A 24,803-nucleotide genomic window follows, 5' to 3' on the forward strand; every position below is an offset into this window, starting at 1 on the left:
CGACTATTTTCCATGATATGATTCACAAAGAAATAGAGGTGTACGTGGATGACATCATCATCAAATCTAGAAGAAGCACAAATCAAATAGCAGATTTAAGGAAATTCTTTAATCGGCTTCGAAGGTATAATCTAAAACTGAATCCTACAAAGTGTGTCTTCAGAGTCCCTACTAGAAAATTGCTAGGTTTCATCGTCAGTCGTCGAGGGATTGAATTAGACCCTTCAAAGGCCAAAGCAATACAAGATTTTCCACCTCCGAAAAGGAAGAAAGATGTGATGAGTTTCTAGGGGCGTCTCCATTACATCAGCCGATTCATAGCACAATCGACCATGATCTGTGAGCCAATTTTCAAAATGCTGAAGAAAGATGCTGCAACAAAATGGACTGAAGAATGTCAGAAAGCCTTTGACAGAATCAAGGAATACCTATCCATACCACCAGTCTTGGTCCTGCCGAAACCTGGTAGACCTCTGCTACTCTATTTGTCCGTACTAGATGGAGCTTTCGGTTGTGTCTTGGGACAACATGATGAGATGGGAAGAAAGGAACAGGCCATATACTATCTGAGTAAGAAGTTCACACCTTTTGAGGCATGGTATTCTTTGTTGGAACACACTTGCTGTGTCCTGACGTGGATAACTCAGAAATTGAGGCACTACTTTTGTGCCTACACTATATATCTCATATCAAGGATGGATCCTATGAAGTGCATCTTTCAGAAACCAATGCCTACAGGGAAACTAGCCAAATAGTAGATATTGTTAAGTGAGTTTGATATTATCTATGTGACTCAAAAGGCAGTCAAAGGACAGACACTAGCAGATCATCTTGCGGAAAATCATGTGGGAGGGGAATACGAACCATTGAAAACATATTTTCCCGATGAAGAAGTGTCATTTGTAGGAGAAGATATTACCAAAGCCTATGATAGTTGGAGAATGTTCTTCGACGGAGCTGCAAATTTTAAAGGAGTAGGTATTAGAGCAGTTTTGGTGAGAGGTCAACATTATCCGGTATCCGCGAAGCTCAGGTTTTCGCGCACCAACAATATGGCAGAATATGAGGCTTGCATTATGGGGCTCAATTTGGCCATCGACATAAATATACAGGAATTGTTGGTAATTGGTGATTCAGATCTTCTGGTACATCAGGTTCTAGGAGAGTGGGCTACCATGAATTCCAAGATATTTCCATATTTATATCACGTACAAGAGTTGATGAAAAGATTCACAAAGATAGAATTCAAACATGTTTCGAGAATCCAGAATGAGTTTGCAGATGCGCTAGCCACTTTGTCGTCCATGATACAGCATCCGGACAAGAATTTCATCTATCCTATTCTAGTGAGAATCCATAATCAGCCAGCTTATTGCGCTCATGTTGAAGAAGAAACAGACGGGAATCCATGGTACCATGATATCAAAGAATACTTGGCAAAAGGAGAATACCCAGAGCATGCAAATCATACTCAGAAATGCACGCTCCGGAGATTGTCCAATCATTTCTTCCAAAGTGGAGGAATTTTGTATAGAAGAACTCCAGACCTAAGGTTATTACGGTGTGTCGACACCAAAGAAGCTTCCAGACTGCTCGAGGAAATACACGGTGGAACCTACGGATCGCACATGAATGGTTTCGTTCTAGCCAAGAAGATATTAAGAGCAGGATACTTTTGGATGACTGTGGAAACAGACTGTATCAGGTATGTCCAGAAGTATCACTAGTGTCAGGTACATGCAGATATGATACGGTACCACCAAATGAACTCAATGCAACAAGTGCACCTTGGCCTTTCGCCGCTTGGGGAATAGATGTCATCGGTCCGATCGAGCCCGCCGCTTCAAACGGGCACAGATTCATTTTAGCGGCCGTAGACTACTTCACAAAATGGGTTGAGGCTGCATCTTACAAGGCTGTAACAAAGAAAGTCATCGTAGATTTTGTCAAGGACGTATTGTTTGCCGATTCGGGGTACCAGAATCCATCATTACCAACAATGCCACCAAACTCAATAGCGATTTAATGAAAGCTATGTGTGAAACCTTCAAGATCAAGCATAAGAATTTCACAGCATACAGACCTCAAATGAATGGAGCCGTGGAAGCCGCCAACAAAAACATCAAGAAAATCCTGAGAAAAATGGTAGACAACCACAATCAATGTCACGAGAAATTACCATTTGCCTTATTGGGATATCGTACCACAGTTCACACATCAATCGGATAAACTCCCTACATTCTAGTTTACGGTACTGAGGCTGCCATTCTCGTCGAGGTCAAGATTCCTTCTTTGAGAATTATATAGGAAGCAGAACTTAGTGATGCAGAATGGAAAAGGAGTCGCTATGAACAATTGGCTCTTATCGACGGAAAAAGAATGAATGCAGTATGTCATAGTCAACTGTATCAAAACAGAATGTCCAAAGCTTTCAACAATAGGGTCAAACCTAGACAGTTCACTCTGGGGCAGCTGGTGATGAAATGAATCTTCCCACATCAAGATGAAGCCAAAGGGAAATTTTCACCTAATTGGCAAGGGCCCTACATAGTTCACAGGGTACTAACAGTAGGAGCACTCATTCTTGCAGAAATAGATGGAGAAGTTTGGCCAAAGCTATCAATTCGGACGCAGTCAAGAGATATTATATTTAAATTATTTACATTTCTTTTGATGTAACTGAACTACGCTTGACCTGCTTCCCGTTTAAGAGAGGATACGTAGGCAGCCCTGTGGGTTCGGTCACATCTCAATAAAATTTTCATTTTCCCCACAACCAGAAACTAGGGCAGAATTTTGAGGACCCTAAAAATTCCGGAGCAAGTCCAACCGAAGTCATCATATGCAAGACAATCAGAGAATCGGTTAAGTAAATGGGGCAGAATTTTGAGAAGGATTCTCAAAATTCCGAAGCAAATCCAACAAACTTTGTCGCATGCAGAACGGCCGAAGAATCTCTTACTAAACTGGGGCAGAATTTTGAGGAGGACCCTCAAAATTCTAATGCAAAGAAGTCGCAATGTCTCTAAAATTGTCGCAGTCATTAGTTCATCTAATTTACTTGATATTACATACTACTATGTTTTAAAATAACTATGTTTATCAAATGCATGCATACTTTTTGAAAACTTCATTTCTATGGCAGCCAGATGTTACCCAGGGTAACTTGAACAGGATCTCCTGAGAAAAGTAAAGCAAAACAAGCAGGCAAAGGCATGGACCAACCTTCCCTACAAAACTCATGATTTTTCTTTGGATGCAGGCACAATGAACATGACAGGAGCATTCGCAAGTATACACGTACCAAAATCACTATCTTTATAATGGCAAGGCTGCCAAACGCAAATATGTCTCCAGATAAGAAAATACTCCGCCACTACTTATTATTTGTTCACTGCATAAGGCTAAGCCCTGCCTCCTCAATTGCATAAGGCTAAGCACTGCCTTCCATTGCATTAGACTAAGCATTGTCTCCTCTTTTTGCATGAGGCAAAAGTATGCCTCCTCAATTACATAAGGCTAAGCATTGCCTTCCATTGCATGGGACTAAGCATTGTCTCCTCTTCTTGCATGAGGCTAAGCCCTGCCTCCCTAATTGCATAAGGCTAAGCACTGCCTTCCATTGCATGAGACTAAGCATTGTCTCCTCTTCTTGCATGAGGCTAAGCCGTGCCTCCCTAATTGCATAAGGCTAAGCATTGCCTTCCATTGCATGAGACTAAGCATTGTCTCCTCTTCTTGCATGAGGCTAAGCCCTACCTTCCCATTTTGCATGAGGCTAAGCCCTGCCTCCTAAACTACATAAGGCTAAGCATTGCCTTCCATTGCATAAGACTAAGCATTGTCTCCATTTTGCATGAGGCTAAGCCCTGCCTCCTCAACTGCATAAGACTAAGCATTGCCTTCCATTTTTCATGAGGCTTAGCCCTGCCTCCTTAAACTGCACAAGGCTAAGCATTACCTCCCTAATTGCATAAGGCTAAGCTATTCCTTTCCTTGCCCAATATCGAATGCTATGCTACCGAAATCTAGCACTATTTTGCAGGGTCTAAGCTTTGTCCCGATCTTATGCAAGACTAAGCTATGTCTTGTATTATCTCAAACATCATGTATTTGCATCTCATGGGCACAGCCAAATTTTCCGAAGGCGCCATAGCCCGAAGACATCATCCTCATAGCCGGAAGACACCATGTCATGTCCTGAGGATCTATCAATGTTGCACATCATTATTCAAAGGCATCATGGTTCAGAGGCACCATTCTCATGGCCCAAGAACATTATTTCATGGTCTGCGAATCCCTTATATAACGATTCATAGCCCTGGACGTCATGGTATAAATACATGACCCTCTCCATCTGAAGACAATCCTCATGGTCCAAAGGGAATTTGCATCATATTTAAATTCTCACAATAATCCATATATATTTTACATGCATCATATTTTAAGTTTTGCAGGTAATCCAGGAAAGAACCGTTCTCCAAACCGAATCAACCTTCACTCCGGTTTCCTCTCTCATCATTCACACCCTGCCGTTAATTCAAACGCAACCGACTCCCATCAATTACTCGCTTTTACTCTATGACCGTTCAGATATCTACCCTATGATACATCCACAATGCTTTAGATTCACATTGATGACTCTGCATAAATTCATACAATACTATCCTACCCAAAAGAACTCTTTCTGAAACATACGATCATCCCTGTAACAACTCCATCGGTCTCATTCACCGTTGGATCCAGAACTAAACACGGCCTGATTCCCGTAACACCAGGGATATGTAGGAAACTGAGGAACCAGGGTTCGGCCCCCATTTTTTATCACATCATTTCTCATTCTATTCGGCCAAAATTGGTCATCATTTTCTTTATCCCACAATTCTTCCATCATTCCCGGGTAAAGAGGGGCAGCTGTCGATACCCAATTTTTCCCTCATATTTTTTAAATATATATATACTTTCAAAACATCATTTTTACATCACTATTTAGTTTACAAATATATACAGGCATTTTCTATAATTTTCCATAATTTTTAGAGCTTTAAATTAATTTTTCTACATTTAAATTACTTGAATAATTATTAATTATTCCTTCAAATTATTTTGTGATGACTTAATCATCCAAATTACTATTTTTCCATCCTCATATATGTTTCATAATATTTTTACTTTATTTCGTATAATTCTATTTGCATTTCTTAAGCTATTTACCTAATTTTGCAATAATATTTTATATTCATATATAATTGCTTTTTATCTATACTATTTTATGTCAAAATAGCCTTCTATATTTTTATAATGCTAAATTATTATTGTTAATCATTTTAGTGCATAAATAATATTTTTTATTTATTTATTAAAGCATTTTTATAAATATTTTGTTAAATTGTGTATTTAAATAATAGTCTAATTTTAAACCTATTTTTTGAACCTAAAATTACCCAAACCTTAGCCCAACTACCCCATACACTGGCCCAATAACCCCTAGCCCAAACTATACTCAACCCGGTCGGTACCTGTTCGATTTTAATCCGCCCTATTCATTTTTAAATCCCAGCCGTTGATCTTTCAAGATCAACGACCCACATCCTTCCTCCCTGTTTAATTACCCTAACCCAAGAAACCCTACCCATCTGAGTTAGAACTCCCTTCATTAACTGTGACATGTTTCTCTTCTATTTTTATCACTCAGCATGTTCGCTTGATTTCATATCCCCCTTTAGTGATTGTTTGAGGTCATCTAAATTTGTTTGAACTGCTTCATGATAAATCTCTAACATGGCCTGGGCCTTCTTTAGTTAATAAGTCTATTGTGTCAATACTAGAATACCTACATGTGCTATTTGACATGAGTTCACTTGCTCATATTGCTCTGAATCTTTGCAATGTTTGTCTTGCATATATAATGTGTTTGAATAAGTGTTAAGGCATTTCTATCAATTATGATCTTATATCCCTGTTAACATTTCCTTCAGAATGTCTTTGGCTCATCTAATCTTTGTTACTTCAGTGATAACCTGGTTTGTCATAATGTGTGCTCCCTATCATGTCTTTCTTCATGATGAGGGTTAACATGTTTATGTTATGACACTAAGATGTACACTTAGCATAATTTAGACCTCTTAGGTTTTCAACTTGTTTGGTAATTTCTGTCAATCTTGTAAACTTGTTTCTCTCCTAACACTTTCAATATGTGGTTGTTATGTGAAATCCTGTTGAACCTCTTTCTGAGTCCTGCTGAACCTCCTTCTAAGTTCTGTGACCTCTTTGCTTAGCTGCTTTGTGTTCTCAACTTCTGCCCCCTAACCATTGTCCACTCTCTCTCATTTGTTACCAATGCTATTCTGAACCGATCATTCTTGGCCGGCTGAAAGCCAAGGCCATCAAGACTCTTACTACTGACCTCCCTAGTGTGAGCATTGCTCGGGGTCCATGTGAGACCCTTGTGAACTCTGACACATTAGGATTTGGTCCCTAGTCTTCCTTGAACTTTTTCTGATCAATTTCTCTAGTGTAAGCACTGCCCTGGGTTCTTGAAGCCCTTGGGAACTCTGACACACTAGGAATTTGGGTTATGTATGCTCTGCCTTGATATATGGGTGAATCACTCATCAACTGGTTATTTGGTATCTATTAACATGAAATTTGGAGTTGTTGTGGGTTGAAGGCCTAGCCTGTTCAGGTGTATTTGGCCATGTTGTAGGCTCCTTATAGTTATACTTATTCTGTAATTTACCATATTCAATTTTGGATTTGTAATAATTATTTTAATAACATTTCTGGGTGTTAGTGAAATTGGGGAAAGGATTTTTGTATACTTGCAACAAATTAGGTAGAAATCCTGCTTATAGGTTCAACAATGTGCTATTACATGTTCAGCTATCGTGTGTTAGAAATCATGCCTATAGGTATCCTATTATGTACAGCCATTATATGTTAGCAATCCTGCCTATAGGTTCAATACTAGGTTTAATTGTGTTAGAAACCATGCTTATAGGGAATATATATTCAATGTGTGTGCAAAACCTCAGTCACATGTTGTTCTATTTTACAAATTGCAGAAATCATGTCTATAGGATCTAAATTGTAGAAAGCATGCATATAGGTTTGAATCGACCGAATTATCATTTCTACCCATTTGTTCATGAATTTCCAAACATTGCGTTGTTACTCTCACTAGAAAACATGCCTATAGGATTCAATAAATAATTTTGGATCTGTTTCTGTGACCTGCCACTGTCTACGATTGCATAAAACACTTAGATACCATGCTAATAGGCTTAATTGTATTATCAGTAGGCACAATTATGTAGGTTCTACTTATTGCATTAAGAAACTAATTTTGTACGTAATTGTTTGTTCGTTCATTCAATATCACATAGATATCTTGCCTATAGGATTTTGAAATTAATAAAAATCTGTCAATGTTAACCAATTTGGCATGCATTTGATGTCGAAATGCGGAGGCTAACTTAAGCTTGTACTTGTTTCTATATGAAAGTCCTAACTATTTTGTCTGTCGCTTAGTATTTTCTCCTTTTGAGCAACCTAAGTTAAGGTCTAGAACCACCCTGAAATAGAGGTCCAAATGCTTTCTGGACCATAGTCATAGGACGGGTAGTGCACACATAGGGTACGGCTTAGAATCAACCAGTGCGCTTTAGATAAAAACTTAAAGATAGTAATCGAGTAGCAGGAGATGATAGTTTTGCCCGCTGAATAATACGAGTAATACCCCATGTCGAGGGAGTTACGAAGTATTATTTATGTTGCATGGGGTGATCCTTTAGTCTAAAAAACTTAGGACCCCCCCCCCCCTCACACACACACACACACAATCCCATTTAAAATGAATCGTTTATCTCATTGGTCATAATTGCTTCCTTTCCCTTAGACTAATTCATGTAATTGAGTTCGGCTGGGACCCATAATTGTGGACCTCGAAGAGTGCCTAACACCTTCTATTCGAGGTAATTTCGAGCCCTTACCCGATCTTTGGTGACATAAATTGGTTAGACAGAGTTATTTGCAAATAGGTTCCCTAACGCACCTTAAAAATCGTTAGGTGGCGACTCTCTCTTTTAAACCCTTCCTTAAAAGAGTTGTCACATGTCGAAACCCGATTTCGTGAGAAAATGGGCGTGACAACATGCTTGAGCCTATTTATTAGTACTAACCAAAGCCATAAGTGTTATGCATAATTGGAAAATGTGATTTGGAAATGATAGTGATGCTAATTGTGCGTTAACTATTAGTGCCTCATTGAGTATATGGTTTTGATTTGCTTGAGGATAAGTAAAAGCTTTAAGTTGGGGGTGTTGATGAGTGGTGATTTTACCATTTATTCTGGTCTCTTTTCATTAGTTTTTGTGCCCTTTAATTATAAATAAGGTGATTTATAGTGTGCATTGCTAGATTTTCAGGTACAATGAGTCTTAAAGAGAGGTAAGACCAAATGGAGTGGAATTGAGCAAACATGGTTGAACAATTGCAAAACTGCTCCCAGTGATCTCGCACCTGCATGAGAATTTCCGCTTCAGCGGACTCGCATCAGCGAGTAGAACACCTCATCTGTGGAATAGCCAAGCTTCACTGGGACCGCATCTGTGCTGGGCCATCCGCATCTGTGGAGGCGCTTCTGCGGCATAAGTCCGCTCCTGCATATACGCTTCTGCGTTTCATGGACCACTTCTGCGGCGATTCGAACAGCTACTCAATTTCACATCTGCATGCATAATTCTGCATCTGCGTTGATTCTTCCGCAGGTGCGGCCAACGGCCTCCAGCTTTGGACGAGCTTGGCATTTCATATTTTCACTATCCCAAACCCTTTCATACACAACCTAGCTTCTTGGAAACAAATCTTTGGTAGACCTATGAAGTATTTTGGAGTCTCTTGACTAGAGAAGACAAGTTTTGGAGCTAGGGTTCTTCTACACATAGTTGGGTCTTGAAGATTTGAAGCTTTTGGTTGAGAATTTCTTACCCATTTATGTTCATTTCTTCATTTTCTTGCTTTGTATTGTATATCTAAGTGTGTAGTATTTTTTCCAACACTTGAATCTTGTTTATGAAAATATTCATATTTAAAAGGTGGATTAAATATCTTGTTGTGCTTATGCATTGAATGATTTTTAGTTATATTGAGGTGAGTTATTATTTCTTTAATGTTTCCAAAGAGATTAGCTAACCCTAGGACTCGCCCATTTACTTTGAATTAATTTTGGGAAAGATAATTTGGGGTTGGGAAAAATTAATTTACAAGAACTTGAGACTTTAACCCTTATTTTATAGATTCAACCTAGGGATAGGATTGAACTACTTGTAGCCATATTCGGGTGTGCTTAATCTCTTAATTGTTTTAGGGATAATTCAATTAGGAAGTCTTGTTAGTATTCAGAAGAAGCTAATATTGAATTATTACCCGGGGCTAATTAACATAAACTCGCTCATATTTGTAAAATCGTGAAATACATTGGATTGTTTCTTGAGTGTGATTCCCCGTGCATCCATACTTGTAGCCATTGATCATTTTACTTGCTTTTTCTAAGTTAGTTTATATTTTCGCACTTAGACCTAAATATTTTCTCAAAACTTTTCTAAGTGTTTGGCTTAGCATAATAAGTGATAATTCTCTTACACGCCTAATTACCTACATATTGTTCTCTATGGGATTCGACCTCAACTCATAGTTGGGTAAATTATATTGCATGCGACCGCATCTATTTACTTTGTAGTAGTGGATTTGGACGTCATCAGCACACAAGGTTGGATAAATTTAGGAATCAAGTTATTCGGGAGAAGGGGGAGTGGCCCCTATGGAGGAAAAGATGTGAGAGGCGAGGCTGAGATGGTTAGGGCATATTAAGAGGAGAAGCACAGATGCACAGGTCAGGAGGTGTGAGAGGTTGGCCTTAGGGGGTAAGAGGAAGGGTAGAGGTAGGCTAAAAAAGTCTTGGAGAGAGGTGCTCAGGCGAGATATGGCACAACTTGAGCTGATCGAGGACATGACCCTTGATAGGAGGGTGTGGAGATTGAAAATTAGGGTAGAATATTAGTAAGTAGTTGAGCATTTCCCTTTGTCTTCCTTAGCTCAATAGCATTAGTGTTAGTATGGTATCCTTTTTACCCTTAGTTTGCTATTTTCATAAATCTTATAATGTTACTACTTGCCATCAGTATTCCCTTAGTTTGCTATCACTATATATCTTGTACTGTAATTAGTTGTTATAAGTACTTCTTTCATCTTCTCTGTTGCTATCTTGGACTTAATTTTCTAAGTATCATGTATTATTATTACTTGCTACAAGTGCTTTTTCTATTTTTTCTTTAGCTGAGGGTCTATCGGAAATAGTCTCTCTGCCCTTCCAAGGTAAGGGAAAGGTTGCGTACATCCTACCCCCCTAGAACCCACTTGTGGCACTGGTTGTTATTATTGTTGTACTTCATCCAATCTTAGTGTTACCATTTCTTGGTTTTATTTCTTCTTTTTTACTTGAATAAATTCATAACATTTATTTTTTGTTTATTTTTTTAAAGATAAATATAATATTATTATTTGCTAAATTCAAGGAGTTGAAAATTACTTCTCGCTATTGGTTATTATTCGAATATTGGTTGACGATTTTATTGTTTCAATAATCTCTTATAATTTTTTATATGATAATTATTTATTTTTACACAAAATTAATTAACAAAATATCACATCAAAGAGTGCAAAATATTATTTAAGGATATTTATACCAACTGTTGAATCATGGTATACCAAAAGTGGAATCATGTTATACTTTTATGTATGTTAAAATATTTATATCAACAGCTGAATCATGATACACTTTGTTTATGTTAAATGATATTCTCAATATTCTTGGTATACTTATATAGTATACCATGTACTTTATTTGAGTATGTTAAATGATATACTAAATCTTTTTGGTATACTATATATTGGTATACCATGATTAGTTTTAAATTCTGATATTATCAATATTCTTTGGTATAGTATGCATTCGTATACCATGATTAGTATTCAGTCATGTTATAATTTGTTAGAGTACGTTAAATGGTATACCTAATATTCTTGGTATACAACATATTAGTATACTATAATTACTGTTGAATCATGGTACTCTAATATTCCTAGCATACTACATATTGATGTATCATAATTAGCAGTGAAAATAACACGGGCTAGCCAGTTTTCGGATTGGTAATTGAAAAATAGCCAACATTTACAAAGTCATTGAAAAATAGCCAGTATTTTGTTACAAAACGGAAAGTTCCAACATAATATAATAAAGATTGGTGCATCATATTATGTTGGAACTCCAACACACAAAAAGTTTCAGCATAATATACTGGAGATTGAAGCACCTGTGTATGAACTTCCAGCATATTATGCTGGACCAGTATATTATGCTGGAACTCCGGTATATTATGCTGGAACTCCGGTATATTTTGTTGGAATATTTCTAAATTTTGAACAGTGTTTTCGTTCAGATTTATCTTTACATAAAAAGTGGCTAAATTTTAATTACTTTTGAAATTGTAGCTATTTGTCAATTACCATTTGTAAATTTGGCTATTTTTGAATTTCACCCTAATTAGCATAGTATAACAAATTTTAAGATTCACCGATTTAACTAGAAAGAACAAAAAAAAAAAAAAAAAAAAAGGTGAAAAAATTTTGATTTTAAGAAAAAGCCTTAATTTCTTTAGAAATTGCAAAAATCATCTACAAATATAAAATTAAACAATAAAAAAGAATGACACTGTAACTATCGATAACTATAATCGATTAATAATTGTATAGAAAGTATTCTATTACTAATTTTAGGACTATATTATTTATCTAGAAAGAACAAAATCAAAAATAAAAGTGAAATAAAGTGATAAAATTTTAACGGAGAAATTTTACAAAAAAATAATAGGAAAAATGAAGATAAAAAATAAGAATTATAAGGAAAAAAGTGATAGCTATTTTGAACGAACAGATTTTATTTTAAAAATAAAATATAAAATTTCTTAGCAAACTACAAAAAAAAAGTTATCAACAAATATTAAATAAAAAATTAAAAGAATAAAACAAGTAACATGATAACTCTCGGTAATCCTAATCGAGTATTGATTATGTAGAAAATATCGCAATACAAATTTTAAGACTCGGTTATTTATTTAAATAAGTAAATAAAAATAATAGTGAAAGAAAGTGATAACTTTTGGTGAAAAATTTTTACTAAAAAATAACAGAAAAATTAAGATGAAAAAGGAAAAGAATAAGTGATAAAGAGCGAGGGGTTACTATAGAAAGAATAAAAAAAGAATAAAAAAGTAAAAGAAAATAACAACAAAAAATAAGAAAAACTGAATAAGAGTGCATAATTTTATTAGAAAGAAAAAAAACATAGTGAAAAGAATAACAACAAAATATGACAAAAATAAAAAAACAAAAAAAGACGAACAAAAAAAAAACGTGAAAGAAAACCAAAAAAAAAAAAAGGACCTTTGGTGAAGCCCAGCCCCTAGGCATAGAAAGAAGGGGCAGCCTGGTCTTAGAATCTTCAAAAGAGACATGTTTTGTCTTTTTTCAAAAAGGGGAGCATTTTGGTCATTAAATATTTAAAAGGAGCTCCAAGTGTCATTTTCTCTAAAACAAATATAGCACATATTGCAGTCAATTGGGAAATAAGCCCAATCACTTCGAGTCTTGAACAAAGTAAATACTGCATTGATGATACAATTAGACTTTGCACCTTGATAAAGGCTCTTCTGCCCTTGTGCTTGTTTACTGGACACGAATTGACAAAAGAATGTAATTTCAACTTGCTTCTTTTATAGCTCCTTGGGTGCTACAGGTATCCACTTACTATCTTGAATAGGGATTATCAAGCTCCATATCACCTTTAAGATTTATGATAGCAAGCTCTTGTTCAACAAATTCACCTGCACAAATGGGAGGATACTTGCTTGCAAGAGGAGCGTCCGAAAAATGCCCTAAAGGTTTTAGCACTGCATCTGATGCTATGTGTGCGAATAGCTAGCAAAGAAGAACAAGTCCAAGTTAGCATCACTTTCAAGAAGTCAACCTTCTAACGATTGCAGTTGTTATACTGGGAATCAAAACAAAAAAATTGACCCCAAAAAAAGGTTCAGCCAAACCGTACTCACTCACCGTTGAGGATACTCTCCACAGACTGCGATTTTGCTCCAGAGCTCGTTTAATTGCATCAGTGGTCCTATTAGTTACAACAACCTCATGCATGCCAGCCATGCATTCTCCAGCAGTCAACCATTCTATCTGAGATAATCAAAAACTGTCGCAGCTGAAACTTCCATCAATATGTCAAGGTAAATAGGGATATACTAACAAAATGAATGGACCTATGAAACTACTATGATACGGTTCCTGCGAAGTTAACAATATATCTTGATTGGAACATTTAGCATAGTAACATTACATTTGCGCCAGACACTTCTGCAGTGCTAATATTGAACTGAGAATAACTTGTTCCAATGGTCTTATAAAAAGTGTACATATTTAGAACTTATTCAAACACAGAAAACGATCAAACATGTCATTTGTTTAACTTTTCTCCAATAAAATTGACAACATGGGACCACAGTTTATTATACTATATCTTCGGTTGTTTCTTCTTAAATGAAACTAATCATGTTTACCAATCGTGAGCGAAACCCATGATGCAGAGCCCTTTCCTGTAGAATTTGCATGCCAAAGTAGAACTCTTGATGATTTAAACAAGTGTGTATCAAGAGAACAATGGCCTATTAAGGTTTTTACTGTAATTTAGGGTCTTGGAAAACTAAGGAAAGTCTAGCATAGTGATTGCATTATCACTTTAAGACCCTGTTTATGTTGATTGCTGGAGCTAGCAGATTTACATGTTAAATGCACTAATACTCTGTCATGAAAATAAGGAAGTGCATCAAATTATTTATACCTGCTTTCCTGTCTGAATAAGGAGGCATCCTACAGGAACCTTCACTTGCATCTTTTGCCCATTTCTAAGCCAAATACTTAGACCAGGAAATCGACTTCTCCCATGGATTGTAAGGAAGTTCAGGTCATAGTGATATCCTGCAAATACTGTTCCCTCTTTGGCATAACGCCTCAGGTCGCTTCCCGTTGGAGCAAGCAGATGTGGTCCCTGGAAATTGGAAGTAGTCAAAAAGGAAGGAACTACATAAAAGTAGAAAAAAAAAAATTGGTTCCCTATGTTAAGAAAGAAATATAATGATAACAAAATAGCATTTTCAGAACATTTTTAGCTCAGAAAGCATATTATGCTCGTACATCCAAGAACATTGATATTGGGTCCCAAGTACCATTTAACATGCTTGAATCAATAAAGAAAGACTTGCAAATTTTCCTTTCAGAAAAACAAATCAGTTTGTTTTAGTCCAAATTTTTTTCCTTGCCCTAAACCATTTTAAGCAACACTCTGCTCGTAAAGCATATCTGGTACTTTGCAACCACGTCCTTTGTTTTTGTAAATTGCTACTGGGATTGTTGGATTGTTGCTCCCTGAGCGTTACTATTTGATGCTATTTTTTCTCCTCTTTTACCGGATATTGCTGCTCCCTGATGGTTACTATTTGATGCTACTTTTTCTCCTCTTTGCTTATCGTCTTTCTCCCCCTCTTTCCTCCTTTTCTTCTCCCCTATTCTTCCTTTCCACCTTTTCTTGAGTCGAGGGTCTATCGGAAACAGCCTCTTTACCTCCAGATAAGGGTAGAGTCTGCATACTCGCTACCCTCCCCAGACCCCACCCGTGGGATTATACTGGGTATGATGTTGTTGTTGTTGTTCTGCTCGTAAAGCAAGGGAATGTTAAGAGTTGTCATATCACTAATATGATTCTTATTACTAAATTTGTTCAATCTGATATGAGGCATTTCACTACTCACTATGAGGACCCAGACTATACAGAGGATTTTCAGTGAGAGACGAAGGGTGGGAACAATAATCATGCATCATGTGTTCAATTCATGAAGTTAAGGGCAAGATTAGAATATCGATTAGTGCTTTCCAGAAATACAATTTGCCTTTTAAAATAATATTGAGTAATTTGATGCTAACTTTACCAAATACGTCATAGATTATACGAATTCGAATCTGCCCAGACCCTAGCCTATTCAACTCCATGCCCTTAAACCCAACCAAACAAGGGGAGAATCACTATTCCCCATAATCCCACACAAAATCTGCAGACCAGGAAACCTATTAATCCAAAATGTTCTTTGTATGTCAATGATATGAAGCTCATTAGACAGAAAAGGAAAGCCACGGTGGTAATAGCTATGGATGTAAGGGAGGCAGCGAAAGGTCATTCGAACAAAAGGAAGGGATGTTTAAGTCACAATGATAACAGAAACTGAAATAAGAAAAGCAGGGAGATCAGTTGCCATATTTTTAGATATGAATCAACATTTGCTTCTTATTCTGATACATTCTAGCAAAGATAAAGATGTAGTATTAATGTAATAGATCCACAGAACAAGTTGAAAACAAGTGAAGCGATGCAACAATCTTTGTAAGCTAGAGAAGTAATACTAGAAACATGAGTAAAATCTCACCATTTTCACATGAAAAAATGTATTCAAGCTCTTGATGAATCCGATCATATATCAATTTCACACCTAACAAGAATCAGTCACACTTGAACAATTTTAGGCATATCCATTATTCATTGCATGCGAATTTAAGTGTAATTCAGCACATGGCCTCCCTTTGCTTTAGGGGTGAAGGAGGAGTTCTTGAGTTATAACACAAAACCTAAGTTGCCCGACAGGGCTGTTTTGGTGTCGCACCCGTGTCGATACAAAACTAGCATGGGTGTGGGTATGGGATCCATACTGGATCTGATCAAACAATTTTAGGTACTTTGACTGACGGATTCGAGACGAGATACAATTTGATTCCCGAAATCAGAACCAGAACTAGGGTAAATTTGAAGAAAATAGTATATCTTATCTAAGAAATCAAACCTTTACTTATCTACAACTTGAGAATGAAAAAGAAATCCGTACTTTACAAGCTATACACATGTATTCCACAAAATTTTCTCATAATTTAGAGATATTTTATATTTTTCTTTATTGAATTATTTTTAGTAGGATCCTCGCACCCATATCCGTACTAGGATCCGTATCCCCGAATCATAGAATTTATATCTCGAAGGATCAAACCTCTAGATCTGCACCCCCGTCGGACACCCACACCCATGTCCGAGTAACTTAGCACAAACCAGCATCATAACCGACAAACAATAATTATTAAGTCTTCACATCCAAAAACACACAGTGATCAGTTGGAGATGCAATAAAAAAGATTGCCACTGACATAAAAAAATAGTCACCTGCTGCATTAGGGAAGTAAATGCATCCTTTGACAGACCAAAGCCAATGGCAGCCATTTCAGCAACGCACTGAAAAAGAGCCAGCAGTCACATTCCAGAATTGTCAAACCAGTAGCATAAATAAAAGATACAAATGCTTATGACCCACCTCTATAGCAGATATCATCTTATATCCCCATGAGTCCATAGTACATTTCCATTCAGGAAAGCCCTCTGGTATTACTGGCTCTGAATTCAGTTCCTACAAGAGTGTAATGCTTGTTTACTTACTAGCAGCAATTTTTAGTACTTACGGAACTAATTTTATCCATTGGTGGTGACTAAAATTAAGGAATGTCACTGATCAATCAAATCTTTGAATAACATGATTGAAATGGGGAAATGAGTGAAGAAACCTTAAATCGGGTAATCTCCGGACGAGGACCAACTCTCCACATATATCGCCATTTAGGATCTGGTCCAGATGGACTAGATGGTTGATATTCTTTAGGCATTGCTTTAAGCTTCTCTTTCATTTCCTCATCAACCAGGCTACGAGGGACTTCAACTCCTTCAGGTGTCACCCCGACCTGTCAGATATTGACATGAGTAGTCTTCCAAATAAGAAGCTTAATGAGTAGAGTTGGAATTTATTGAACCGAATGAACATATCCTTTTTTTCAAGCTATTAATTGATAATAATAGATGTCGCTTCTACATAATTGACAGCAAAACACTGAGAAAGATAATGAAAACAAAAGAAGTTTGTCAAGAATAAACATGTAGTACAAGCAGCAGAAACCAGAAACTTTTACTATTCAACGCCCTTTCCAAATGAAAGCCAGATGTTCTGCAGCCCTATTAGTTCCAAAATCTTTTACCATACGCTTCTGTACAGCATATTGGCAGCCTATAAGTCCATAGCATCTTGTTCTATGCTTATCTAGCTAATATTTGGGATCCCTTCAACCGATTTGCTAGAAAGCTTAGATATTCCTAGTTAATACCAGAGTTGTTAAAGCCGCGCTTAAAGCGTGCTTAATCCCTGAAGCGAGACTCAAAACATGTTGAGCACTTCTGGTCACTTAGCGGACACTTTAGTGTCGTCATCAAGGCTTTAAGGCATACTTTTCTTAGTCATATAGCATAATCCTGAAGAGGCAACATGAAACAATTGATATTTCACTTTATTGTAATTTTTGTTTCAATTTCTTTTCCACATTTTTGTTATTCATGCTTATAATTATTCGTCTTGGACTACATATACATATTTGTATGTTTTTCTCCCTTGCGCCCTTTTTCATTAAAGCTCACACTTTATTTGCGCTTTGGGCTTAAAGCCCCAATGGACCTTAGAGCTTTTTCGCGTTTTTCGCCTTTGATAACATTGGTTAATACAGAAAATAGAATCATCAAATGAAGGTATTACTGGTGCTCTTTCAATTATGCAAAAGCAAAACCTTGGGTATGTAGATTTTAAGACCAAGCACGTAAGGCTTAAGTTAAGCAAACATTGCAATAACTTGGGTTATTAGAAATTCATATTATAAAATCATATTCCTTTCATGCATTTAGTCTTGGAATTATTAATTAATGAGTCATACTTTTCTAAGGAAATCAATGGACTCTCACTAGCCTTTCAAAACTAAAACAATTTTGGCAGACACCTAAGGATTTTGGCAACTCAAGGAAAGAAGACAAGTACCGTTATCATCCCAGAAATAGTGCAAAATGCAGGGAGGGTTGATGTTGAGAAGAAGATTAAGAATTTCTTAGAAAAAAATGGATGGGGTCACCAGAATCTGCGGAATTTTCAACCTCATAAATCTTACAAGGAACTAGCAGAGAGATGGCTTGGCCTAAAGCTGGGTGAGGCCAGAGACAATTCCGACAAGCGGCTCAAAGTTCGTAGAATTTTAGGAAGAGATTTTGAAACCAAAGCTACAGTTCTTGGAGAGGTGTCTCGTGGGTAGACTGGGGGATATCACCACTGAGATCCCTCTAGTCTCAGAAGTTGAAGGCTATGCTCGTAGAAGTTGGAAGGTTCTGGGGAAGGTCAAGATAATAGAAATGAATGGGGGCTTCTTCCTTTTCGATTCCCATCCAAAAGGGAAGCGGAAAGGATCAAGATGGGCAATTGGGATCGAAACAACCGCAGATGGCATCTGGACTGGTGGGACTTCATAGAGCAGATTAGAAACCAAACCATTTCTCGGTTACGTAGTTTAGGATTCCTTTACCTTTGTGGTTGGAAGAGGTATTTCATGAAATAGGGAATTTTGTGGGGGAAAGTGGGGGGGTGGGGTGGGGGGTGTTTAGAGCTGGATAATGATACTAGATATAGAACCCGTCGCCGATGGGCTCGTATTTGCATCATGTAGACTGATGGGACGATTTCGGCAAGGGTGGAAGTTAAGGTAGGGCAGTTCATTTATTCTATACTTCTGCGAATTGAAGCTACAATTTGGGTGGAAGATGATCGAAATTTCAGAATACCGGCAAGGAGAGCTGAAGCCGACGATGCTTCTGACACTGATGAAGGCATATCCAAGAAGAAACAGAGTCATCACAGATTAAAAGATGGTTTTCCAACCCGTCAAAATGTTTCTGGTAAGGTGGTTGATCAGTGTCTGTCTCACTTTAATTCAAATGAGGCATGCATTGTGTCATTGCTACGTGTCAGTGATGAGAAGTTAAATTTTATCACAAACTGGGAGTCTTCCTACAGCATACCTTGGACTCCATTTGGGGTCAAAATCCAAAGCATCAGTGATATGGAAGAGTATTCTGGAGAGATGTAAAAAAAGGTTATAATTGAAAGCGTCAATATCTCTCTTCGGGTTGGGGGTTGGTTGGACTCGCTTTATACCTACAGTATGTCTTTATTTCCAGTACCGTCCAAAGTGGAAAAGAGACTATATAGTTTAAGGAGTGAATTTCTTTGGAGAGGTAACAAGGAGAAGAAGGGTTTTCATTTGGTCAATTAGAAAACTGTAAGACTGAGTAAAAAACAGGGAGGGATGGGGTGAGAAATTGTCAGATACCATAACGGAAGCCTTCTATTCAAATGGTTATGGAGGTTCAACCTTAAAGAGACGCTCTATGGAAGTAATCATAACTAAGAAGTATGGGATGGATAACAATTGGTGTAGCAGAACAAAGACATCAGTTTATGGATTGGAGTAAGTGTATGGAAATATATTAGAAGTCTGTGGGATGATTATGTGTGTAACATCAAGATCTTGGCGGGTAATATTACTAAAACTCTATGCATGGTTGGCACACTCTCCTCTAAAGGAGGATTTCCCCGAAATATACAGCATGGTGAAGGATACACAAGCTTTGGTACAATGTAGATCAAATACTGGTTGGAATTTTTGTTGTCGGAGGAATTGCAATGACTGGGAACTGAAAAGGGTATCTCAACTCTTTCAAGCACTTGGCAGTTTTAGATTCCAGGAAGAGGAACCAGATAAGCTGATTTGGACTCCACATAATAAAAGTATCTCCACAGTTACAAGTTTCAGTTTTCATCCATGAATTGGGGGCAGTTTCATGGTGTGTGGCCATAAATGTTTTGAGAGCATATATGAGTATCTAATTAGCTCTTTTTTTTTTATTTTTCATTTCAATATCAGCATATTGAGTTATGCCTAGCCTATTCTTTTCTTTGCATTTTTTTCTTTTTTTATACCTTTCATAGACTCAAAGAGGAATTCTGTATATTTTCACATCTAGGATTCACATATACAACATATACCACTGTCAAGGGGGAAGTTCTTATTATTTAGGTTAGTTGGGTATCTCCATTTCCAAAAAGAAGGTAAAAGTTACAAATTGGGTTGCGCTGTATATATGAAAGTGTATACTATTCTCATACAATGAAGCATAGATGTATATCTTTTTGGCTTTTTGGTGTAACTAGAAGATGTCACTACAGCAGATAGGATGATAGAATATCCCAGCTTCCTACAGTTATGTAAAGGACCTGAGCTGTATGTAATTTTTGGTACAATCTTTCTGCTCTGTTTATAAAGCTTTAATAATTCTCAAAAAGTACTTCAGTTTCCTTTTATTTTGGAAAAATCCAAACAGTGGAGTGTAACCAACAGGTTTTTTATAAAGATTTTAACTGACGGGGTTTTTTCAAGTAAATTGTCTCATGAGGCGACAAGATCACACGAGAAAAGGCTATTTTTACTTGCCAGTTTGACATTAAAGATATGCAGAAAATGGAGAATGTAGTAACTAAACCAACTTGGTTTTTCAAGTAAAATCTCAGATGAGGCGAGAATTTCACCCAACAAAATGCTAGTTTTTACTGGCAACATTATTTAGACTATCCAGGTAAAAGCACAAGCTGTCAAACACAGCGAGAAGTGTTTGCTTTAGCATAAAACCCATGTATTATCTCATTCACCCTAATTTCCTCACAATAGTAGGGAAGCTGGAGCTTGCTAGAGACTAGGTGGTTGGGTTGCTGTGGACTTGAGCCTCGGGCCTCTCATAATCTGGAGGAAGGAAGTTAGGCTTGGGTTGTACCTCATTGCCTTTGCCAGACCCAACTAGTATGTCTTATAGGTACTCGAGACAACCAATCCTAAACATGGTCAAATTGGAGTAAAAAAAAATGCCCCCTTTAGTATTTTAGCTAAAATCAGTACTTGAGACTTGAAATAATACTAGTAAGATGGTCAATCTGATTTGAGGAAACATGCCAGAGTCACAAGTTGTTGGAATTTCAAGTGATTCTCTTAAATCTCATTGCTTCAAACCTCAAACAACAACATTTTGATGGGATGATGTGAGACCTGTTGATGTTCATAGAAACAAAATAACCCCAAAATTGAGCAGCGTCAATTAATGTCAATAGTTTTTCAATTCATAAAAGCATTCATAAGTTTTGCATATGTATTAGAAATTCCAAAGAGGTGGAAAGCAAATTGAAATTGGAGCTCGGTACCTGATAGTGTAGATGAGGGCGCTCCTGAAGGCGTTTAAACTCTTCAGGCTGTTGGAAGTACTTTTCCATCATATCAATAAACCTGTCATTATCTTCAGCGGTGCACCTTGGATCCTTCACCAGTAAAGCTCCAGTTTCCTTTAGGGTTCGACTCACCTCACAGCACAGACTCTTAATTTGGGAATCCAACTCTTTCTCCAGATAGGGTGCGAGATCGATCACCGGAAGCTCCATTGAAGAATTTTGGCTTGGAAGGATTGCTTTGGATCTTACAACTTTATTAATGTTTATTAATTAATATTGCTAATTGCTTGGCGGGAGAATTCCTTTTTAGTGCGTTAACGGCGCACGTCACCACCAATTTAGGTGATTGGATCCGATTTTGGGTTTTGCTACACCAAACAGTGCTTTATTCTCCTTTTTTTCTTTTTAATTTCCTAGTTTGGTTATTTGATAAGACGGAAAAGGATACTTGGTAAAAGTAGGTTACAACTTAACTCTTGAAATCACACGTCTTCGTGACAATTAGGGTTGTACATACATCGGGTTGGTTCGGATTTTTTAATTACCAAATTAAATCAATAGTGTCGAGTTTTTAAATCTATAAACCAAACAAAACCAACAAAGTCGGATTTTAAATCTCGATTTTTAAACCAACCAAACCAACAAACGGCGACTGAGATCCGGAAACGGGAGTTGGCGGTTTCCACCATCTCAAACTCCCCCCAGAGCGTCGAGGCATTATCATCGGTTGGTGTAACTAACTCAACAGGTTGAGCAGTTTGTTGAGCTGAAGAAGGTCGTTGTCTTCTATGTAGAGAAGCTCTCTCCTCCCTAGCTTCCCCATCACCGTCAATCATCATTGTCTCTATGACCGGCCCGGGCAGGGGGCTCGTCACCACAACTCCCGAAAATGACTCGGGGGCGCGTTCTTTGCCCTTTTATTCTTTCCCCCGACCGCAGAAGAATGCTTCTTTTTGGTTGCTTGTTCTCTGACCGGGAACTCCGGGAAGAAGCACTCGCACCAAAATTAGGCCCGGAGACGCCTGTCTGTGTAAAGCCTCCTGCAACAACCTCGCCGCATCAGCAGGATTAGCCAAAATGTCCTCCTCGAGGACGACAACTGAGCCCTGGGGTAGACCTGAATGCAACAGGAGAGAAAAGTCAAACAACTTTCCATGTGAAAAGGTAAAAACAAGATGAGTTCAACTTACCATGATTTTTGGCCTTCACCCGTATTTCACGGATAGTTCTTTCCACGTGCGGGTTTCAGGCGTAGTAACGTCCAAAATTTTCTGGACCCATTGGTACAAGCCCTCAACCCTAGGTGGAACCCGCTGAGGGGCAGCTGTTGATACCCAATTTTTCTCTATATATTTTCAATATACAAAATACCTTCAAAATAGCATATGTATGCATATATAAGCATGTCCAAGGGTTTTATTATTTTTTTCATAATTTTAAAAGCTTTAAATTGATTTATTTCACCCTTTTTTATCCATAAAATCCCCAATACTTATTTCTAAAATTATTATTTTGATAATTCACCTATTAGATTTCTATATTTATGGCAAAATATGGCTCAGGTAATTTTTACATATTTTGATAATTATATTTAGTATTTTTAAAGCTAAATTGCACATAATTGTAATATTAGCCCTTTTAATGTTTAATTAGGTTTTATATGCATAAAATTGGATCCTGTATTTTTAAATTACTAATTATGTATTGTAAATCATTTTAGCATTTTTTAAATTATTTTTAGAAATTATCTACTATTTTCTATAAATTAAATGGGGAAAATGGCTATTTAGCTTATAGCCAAAATTGGCTTTCAAATCTAGCCTAAATCAAACGACCCCCCTCCCCCCAACCCAATTAAAAACCCACCGGACCCAAGCCCAAACCCAAGCCATACCCGACCCACCTACCCCATTCAATCTGGACCGTTGATCATTCAGATCAACAGTCCACATTTCCCCTTCCTAAATTAAACCCAAACGACCCCCCCCCCAAACCCTCTCATTTCTTCACTCAACCGACTCTCATATCTCTCTCTATCTCTGGTTCTCTCTATAACCTTCTCTCTTCCCCTCCTCTCCGATGAACTTCATCCACCTTCTCCGGCCATCTCCTTGCATGGATCCATGGTGGTCTCACCACCTACCAGCCTTATGGCTCCCTCTTGAACATGTGTCATCGTTTTGAGGCCTTCAAGTGAACCAGAGGCGGTTTACTCGCCTCCCATGGTTTCTCATGCCATTTTCCAGCCATCCATGGCCATTCGAGTAAGATCTATGACTTTTCCGGCTAAAACCGGTAATATTTTAAGGTTTTCTCACCTTCTCTGGGTTCTCCGAAACCCTAACCCTAAAGATTTTTCGATTTCTCTTAGATCTGTCTTTATTGTGAGCATTTGATGTTTTCCTCAAAGGTTTTTCCCGATTTTTTTCAAAATGACTCTTCGTCTTCAAGATTAGGGTTTCTTAACCTTTTTTTTAAATCACTCCTCCTCTGACTTTCAGTGTTGTCGTATGATTTTACTATGTTTAAATGGTTCATCTATGTTTTCTTCTACCTGATTTATCACGATGAAAACCCTAATTATTTTTGGTTTCATCCGGGGTTTTGGAACTGTCTTTGTTTATTTGATTTTTATGTATACCTGTTTCGAGTTCTTTACGGTTAGATCCCTTCGTTTGTTTATCTTAACTGATTCTGTGTTCTTACCGCTTTTTAACTCAACTCTATTAAAACTCTAATTTCTTAAAGATTTCTTTACTTGTTACTGTGAGTTTTAAAGACTTTCTTTACTTGTTTCTGTGTGTTGGCCTGATCTTCTTTACCTGTTAGGTTAGTTTTTCACTCTGGTTCTATGTGTTAGCCATGACTACTTGACTTTGTTTATTACCATGCTTCGAGTAGTCCTTAGCCTACTCATGTCACTTCTGTATGTTTGTGTTCATCTAGTTTGCTTCTTTTTGTCAATATGATTGACCTTGCATGTCTGATACGCCTGTTCATTCTTCTCTATTTATATGTCGAAGTGCAGAATCGTGACTCCCTCTTGATTGATCCTGATTCCCTTAAGTTATGGTTTGATTGCAAGGTTTTCTTATAAACCCCTAAAATTTTACTCGTTTGTTTAAGTTGATTGATTTCATTCCCATATATATTGTGGCGCTTCATTCTTGCTGAATCCTTTCCTCAAATTAAGTATATTATGTACTTAGACTCAATTATATACTCTATACTTTTACTACTCCTTATATGGTAAAAACCAATCTTTCTCAACTAATTTTCTTTCCTTAAGTTGTCCATATTAGTATCCGTTAAGCTGTAATTCATTGTTTAAAGGGGAGTACTTGTATTAATTGGATTCTAATTGTGATTACTTCCATATTTGTGCTAAACTTTTACTTGTTACCTGATTTTCTACCTATTTTCAAAGCTATAAATACCCTAAGTCTTTCATTAACAAGA

At 37.2% G+C, this 24,803-nt stretch overlaps 2 protein-coding genes across 2 annotated transcripts; one reads left to right on the top strand and one right to left on the bottom strand.

Moving 5' to 3' along the window:
• The first annotated feature begins 332 nt into the window (after positions 1-332).
• On the top strand, positions 333-2,026 carry LOC138875043 (uncharacterized). The gene is made up of 3 exons (XM_070153852.1): positions 333-593; positions 801-1,411; positions 1,669-2,026. The coding sequence occupies exons 1-3, from the start codon at positions 333-335 to the stop codon at positions 2,024-2,026; spliced, it is 1,230 nt and encodes a 409-aa protein (XP_070009953.1).
• A 10,550-nt stretch (positions 2,027-12,576) lies between these two features.
• LOC104240205 (uncharacterized) lies at positions 12,577-21,698 on the bottom strand. The gene is made up of 7 exons (XM_009794990.2): positions 21,321-21,698; positions 16,774-16,947; positions 16,527-16,619; positions 16,379-16,447; positions 13,961-14,167; positions 13,174-13,299; positions 12,577-13,038 (listed from the first exon to the last, which is right to left on the bottom strand). The coding sequence occupies exons 1-7, from the start codon at positions 21,552-21,554 to the stop codon at positions 12,868-12,870; spliced, it is 1,074 nt and encodes a 357-aa protein (XP_009793292.1). The 5' UTR covers positions 21,555-21,698; the 3' UTR covers positions 12,577-12,867.
• Positions 21,699-24,803: the final 3,105 nt, after the last annotated feature.

This window comes from Nicotiana sylvestris, chromosome 8 (assembly GCF_000393655.2).
Source record: "Nicotiana sylvestris chromosome 8, ASM39365v2, whole genome shotgun sequence".
NCBI lineage: Eukaryota > Viridiplantae > Streptophyta > Magnoliopsida > Solanales > Solanaceae > Nicotiana > Nicotiana sylvestris.

Excerpts from the sequence above, each read along its gene's own strand:
- LOC138875043 (XM_070153852.1), top strand. The coding sequence starts at position 333 with ATGATCTGTGAGCCAATTTTCAAAATGCTGAAGAAAGATGCTGCAACA. Across the intron at positions 594-800 it reads AGAAGTTCACACCTTTTGAG|GCAGTCAAAGGACAGACACT; the intron begins GCATGGTATTCT and ends GTGACTCAAAAG. Across the intron at positions 1,412-1,668 it reads GAAACAGACGGGAATCCATG|GATACTTTTGGATGACTGTG; the intron begins GTACCATGATAT and ends TATTAAGAGCAG.
- LOC104240205 (XM_009794990.2), bottom strand. The coding sequence starts at position 21,554 with ATGGAGCTTCCGGTGATCGATCTCGCACCCTATCTGGAGAAAGAGTTG. Across the intron at positions 16,620-16,773 it reads CGGAGATTACCCGATTTAAG|GAACTGAATTCAGAGCCAGT; the intron begins GTTTCTTCACTC and ends ACACTCTTGTAG. Across the intron at positions 13,300-13,960 it reads TTATTCAGACAGGAAAGCAG|ATAGAATGGTTGACTGCTGG; the intron begins GTATAAATAATT and ends TGATTATCTCAG.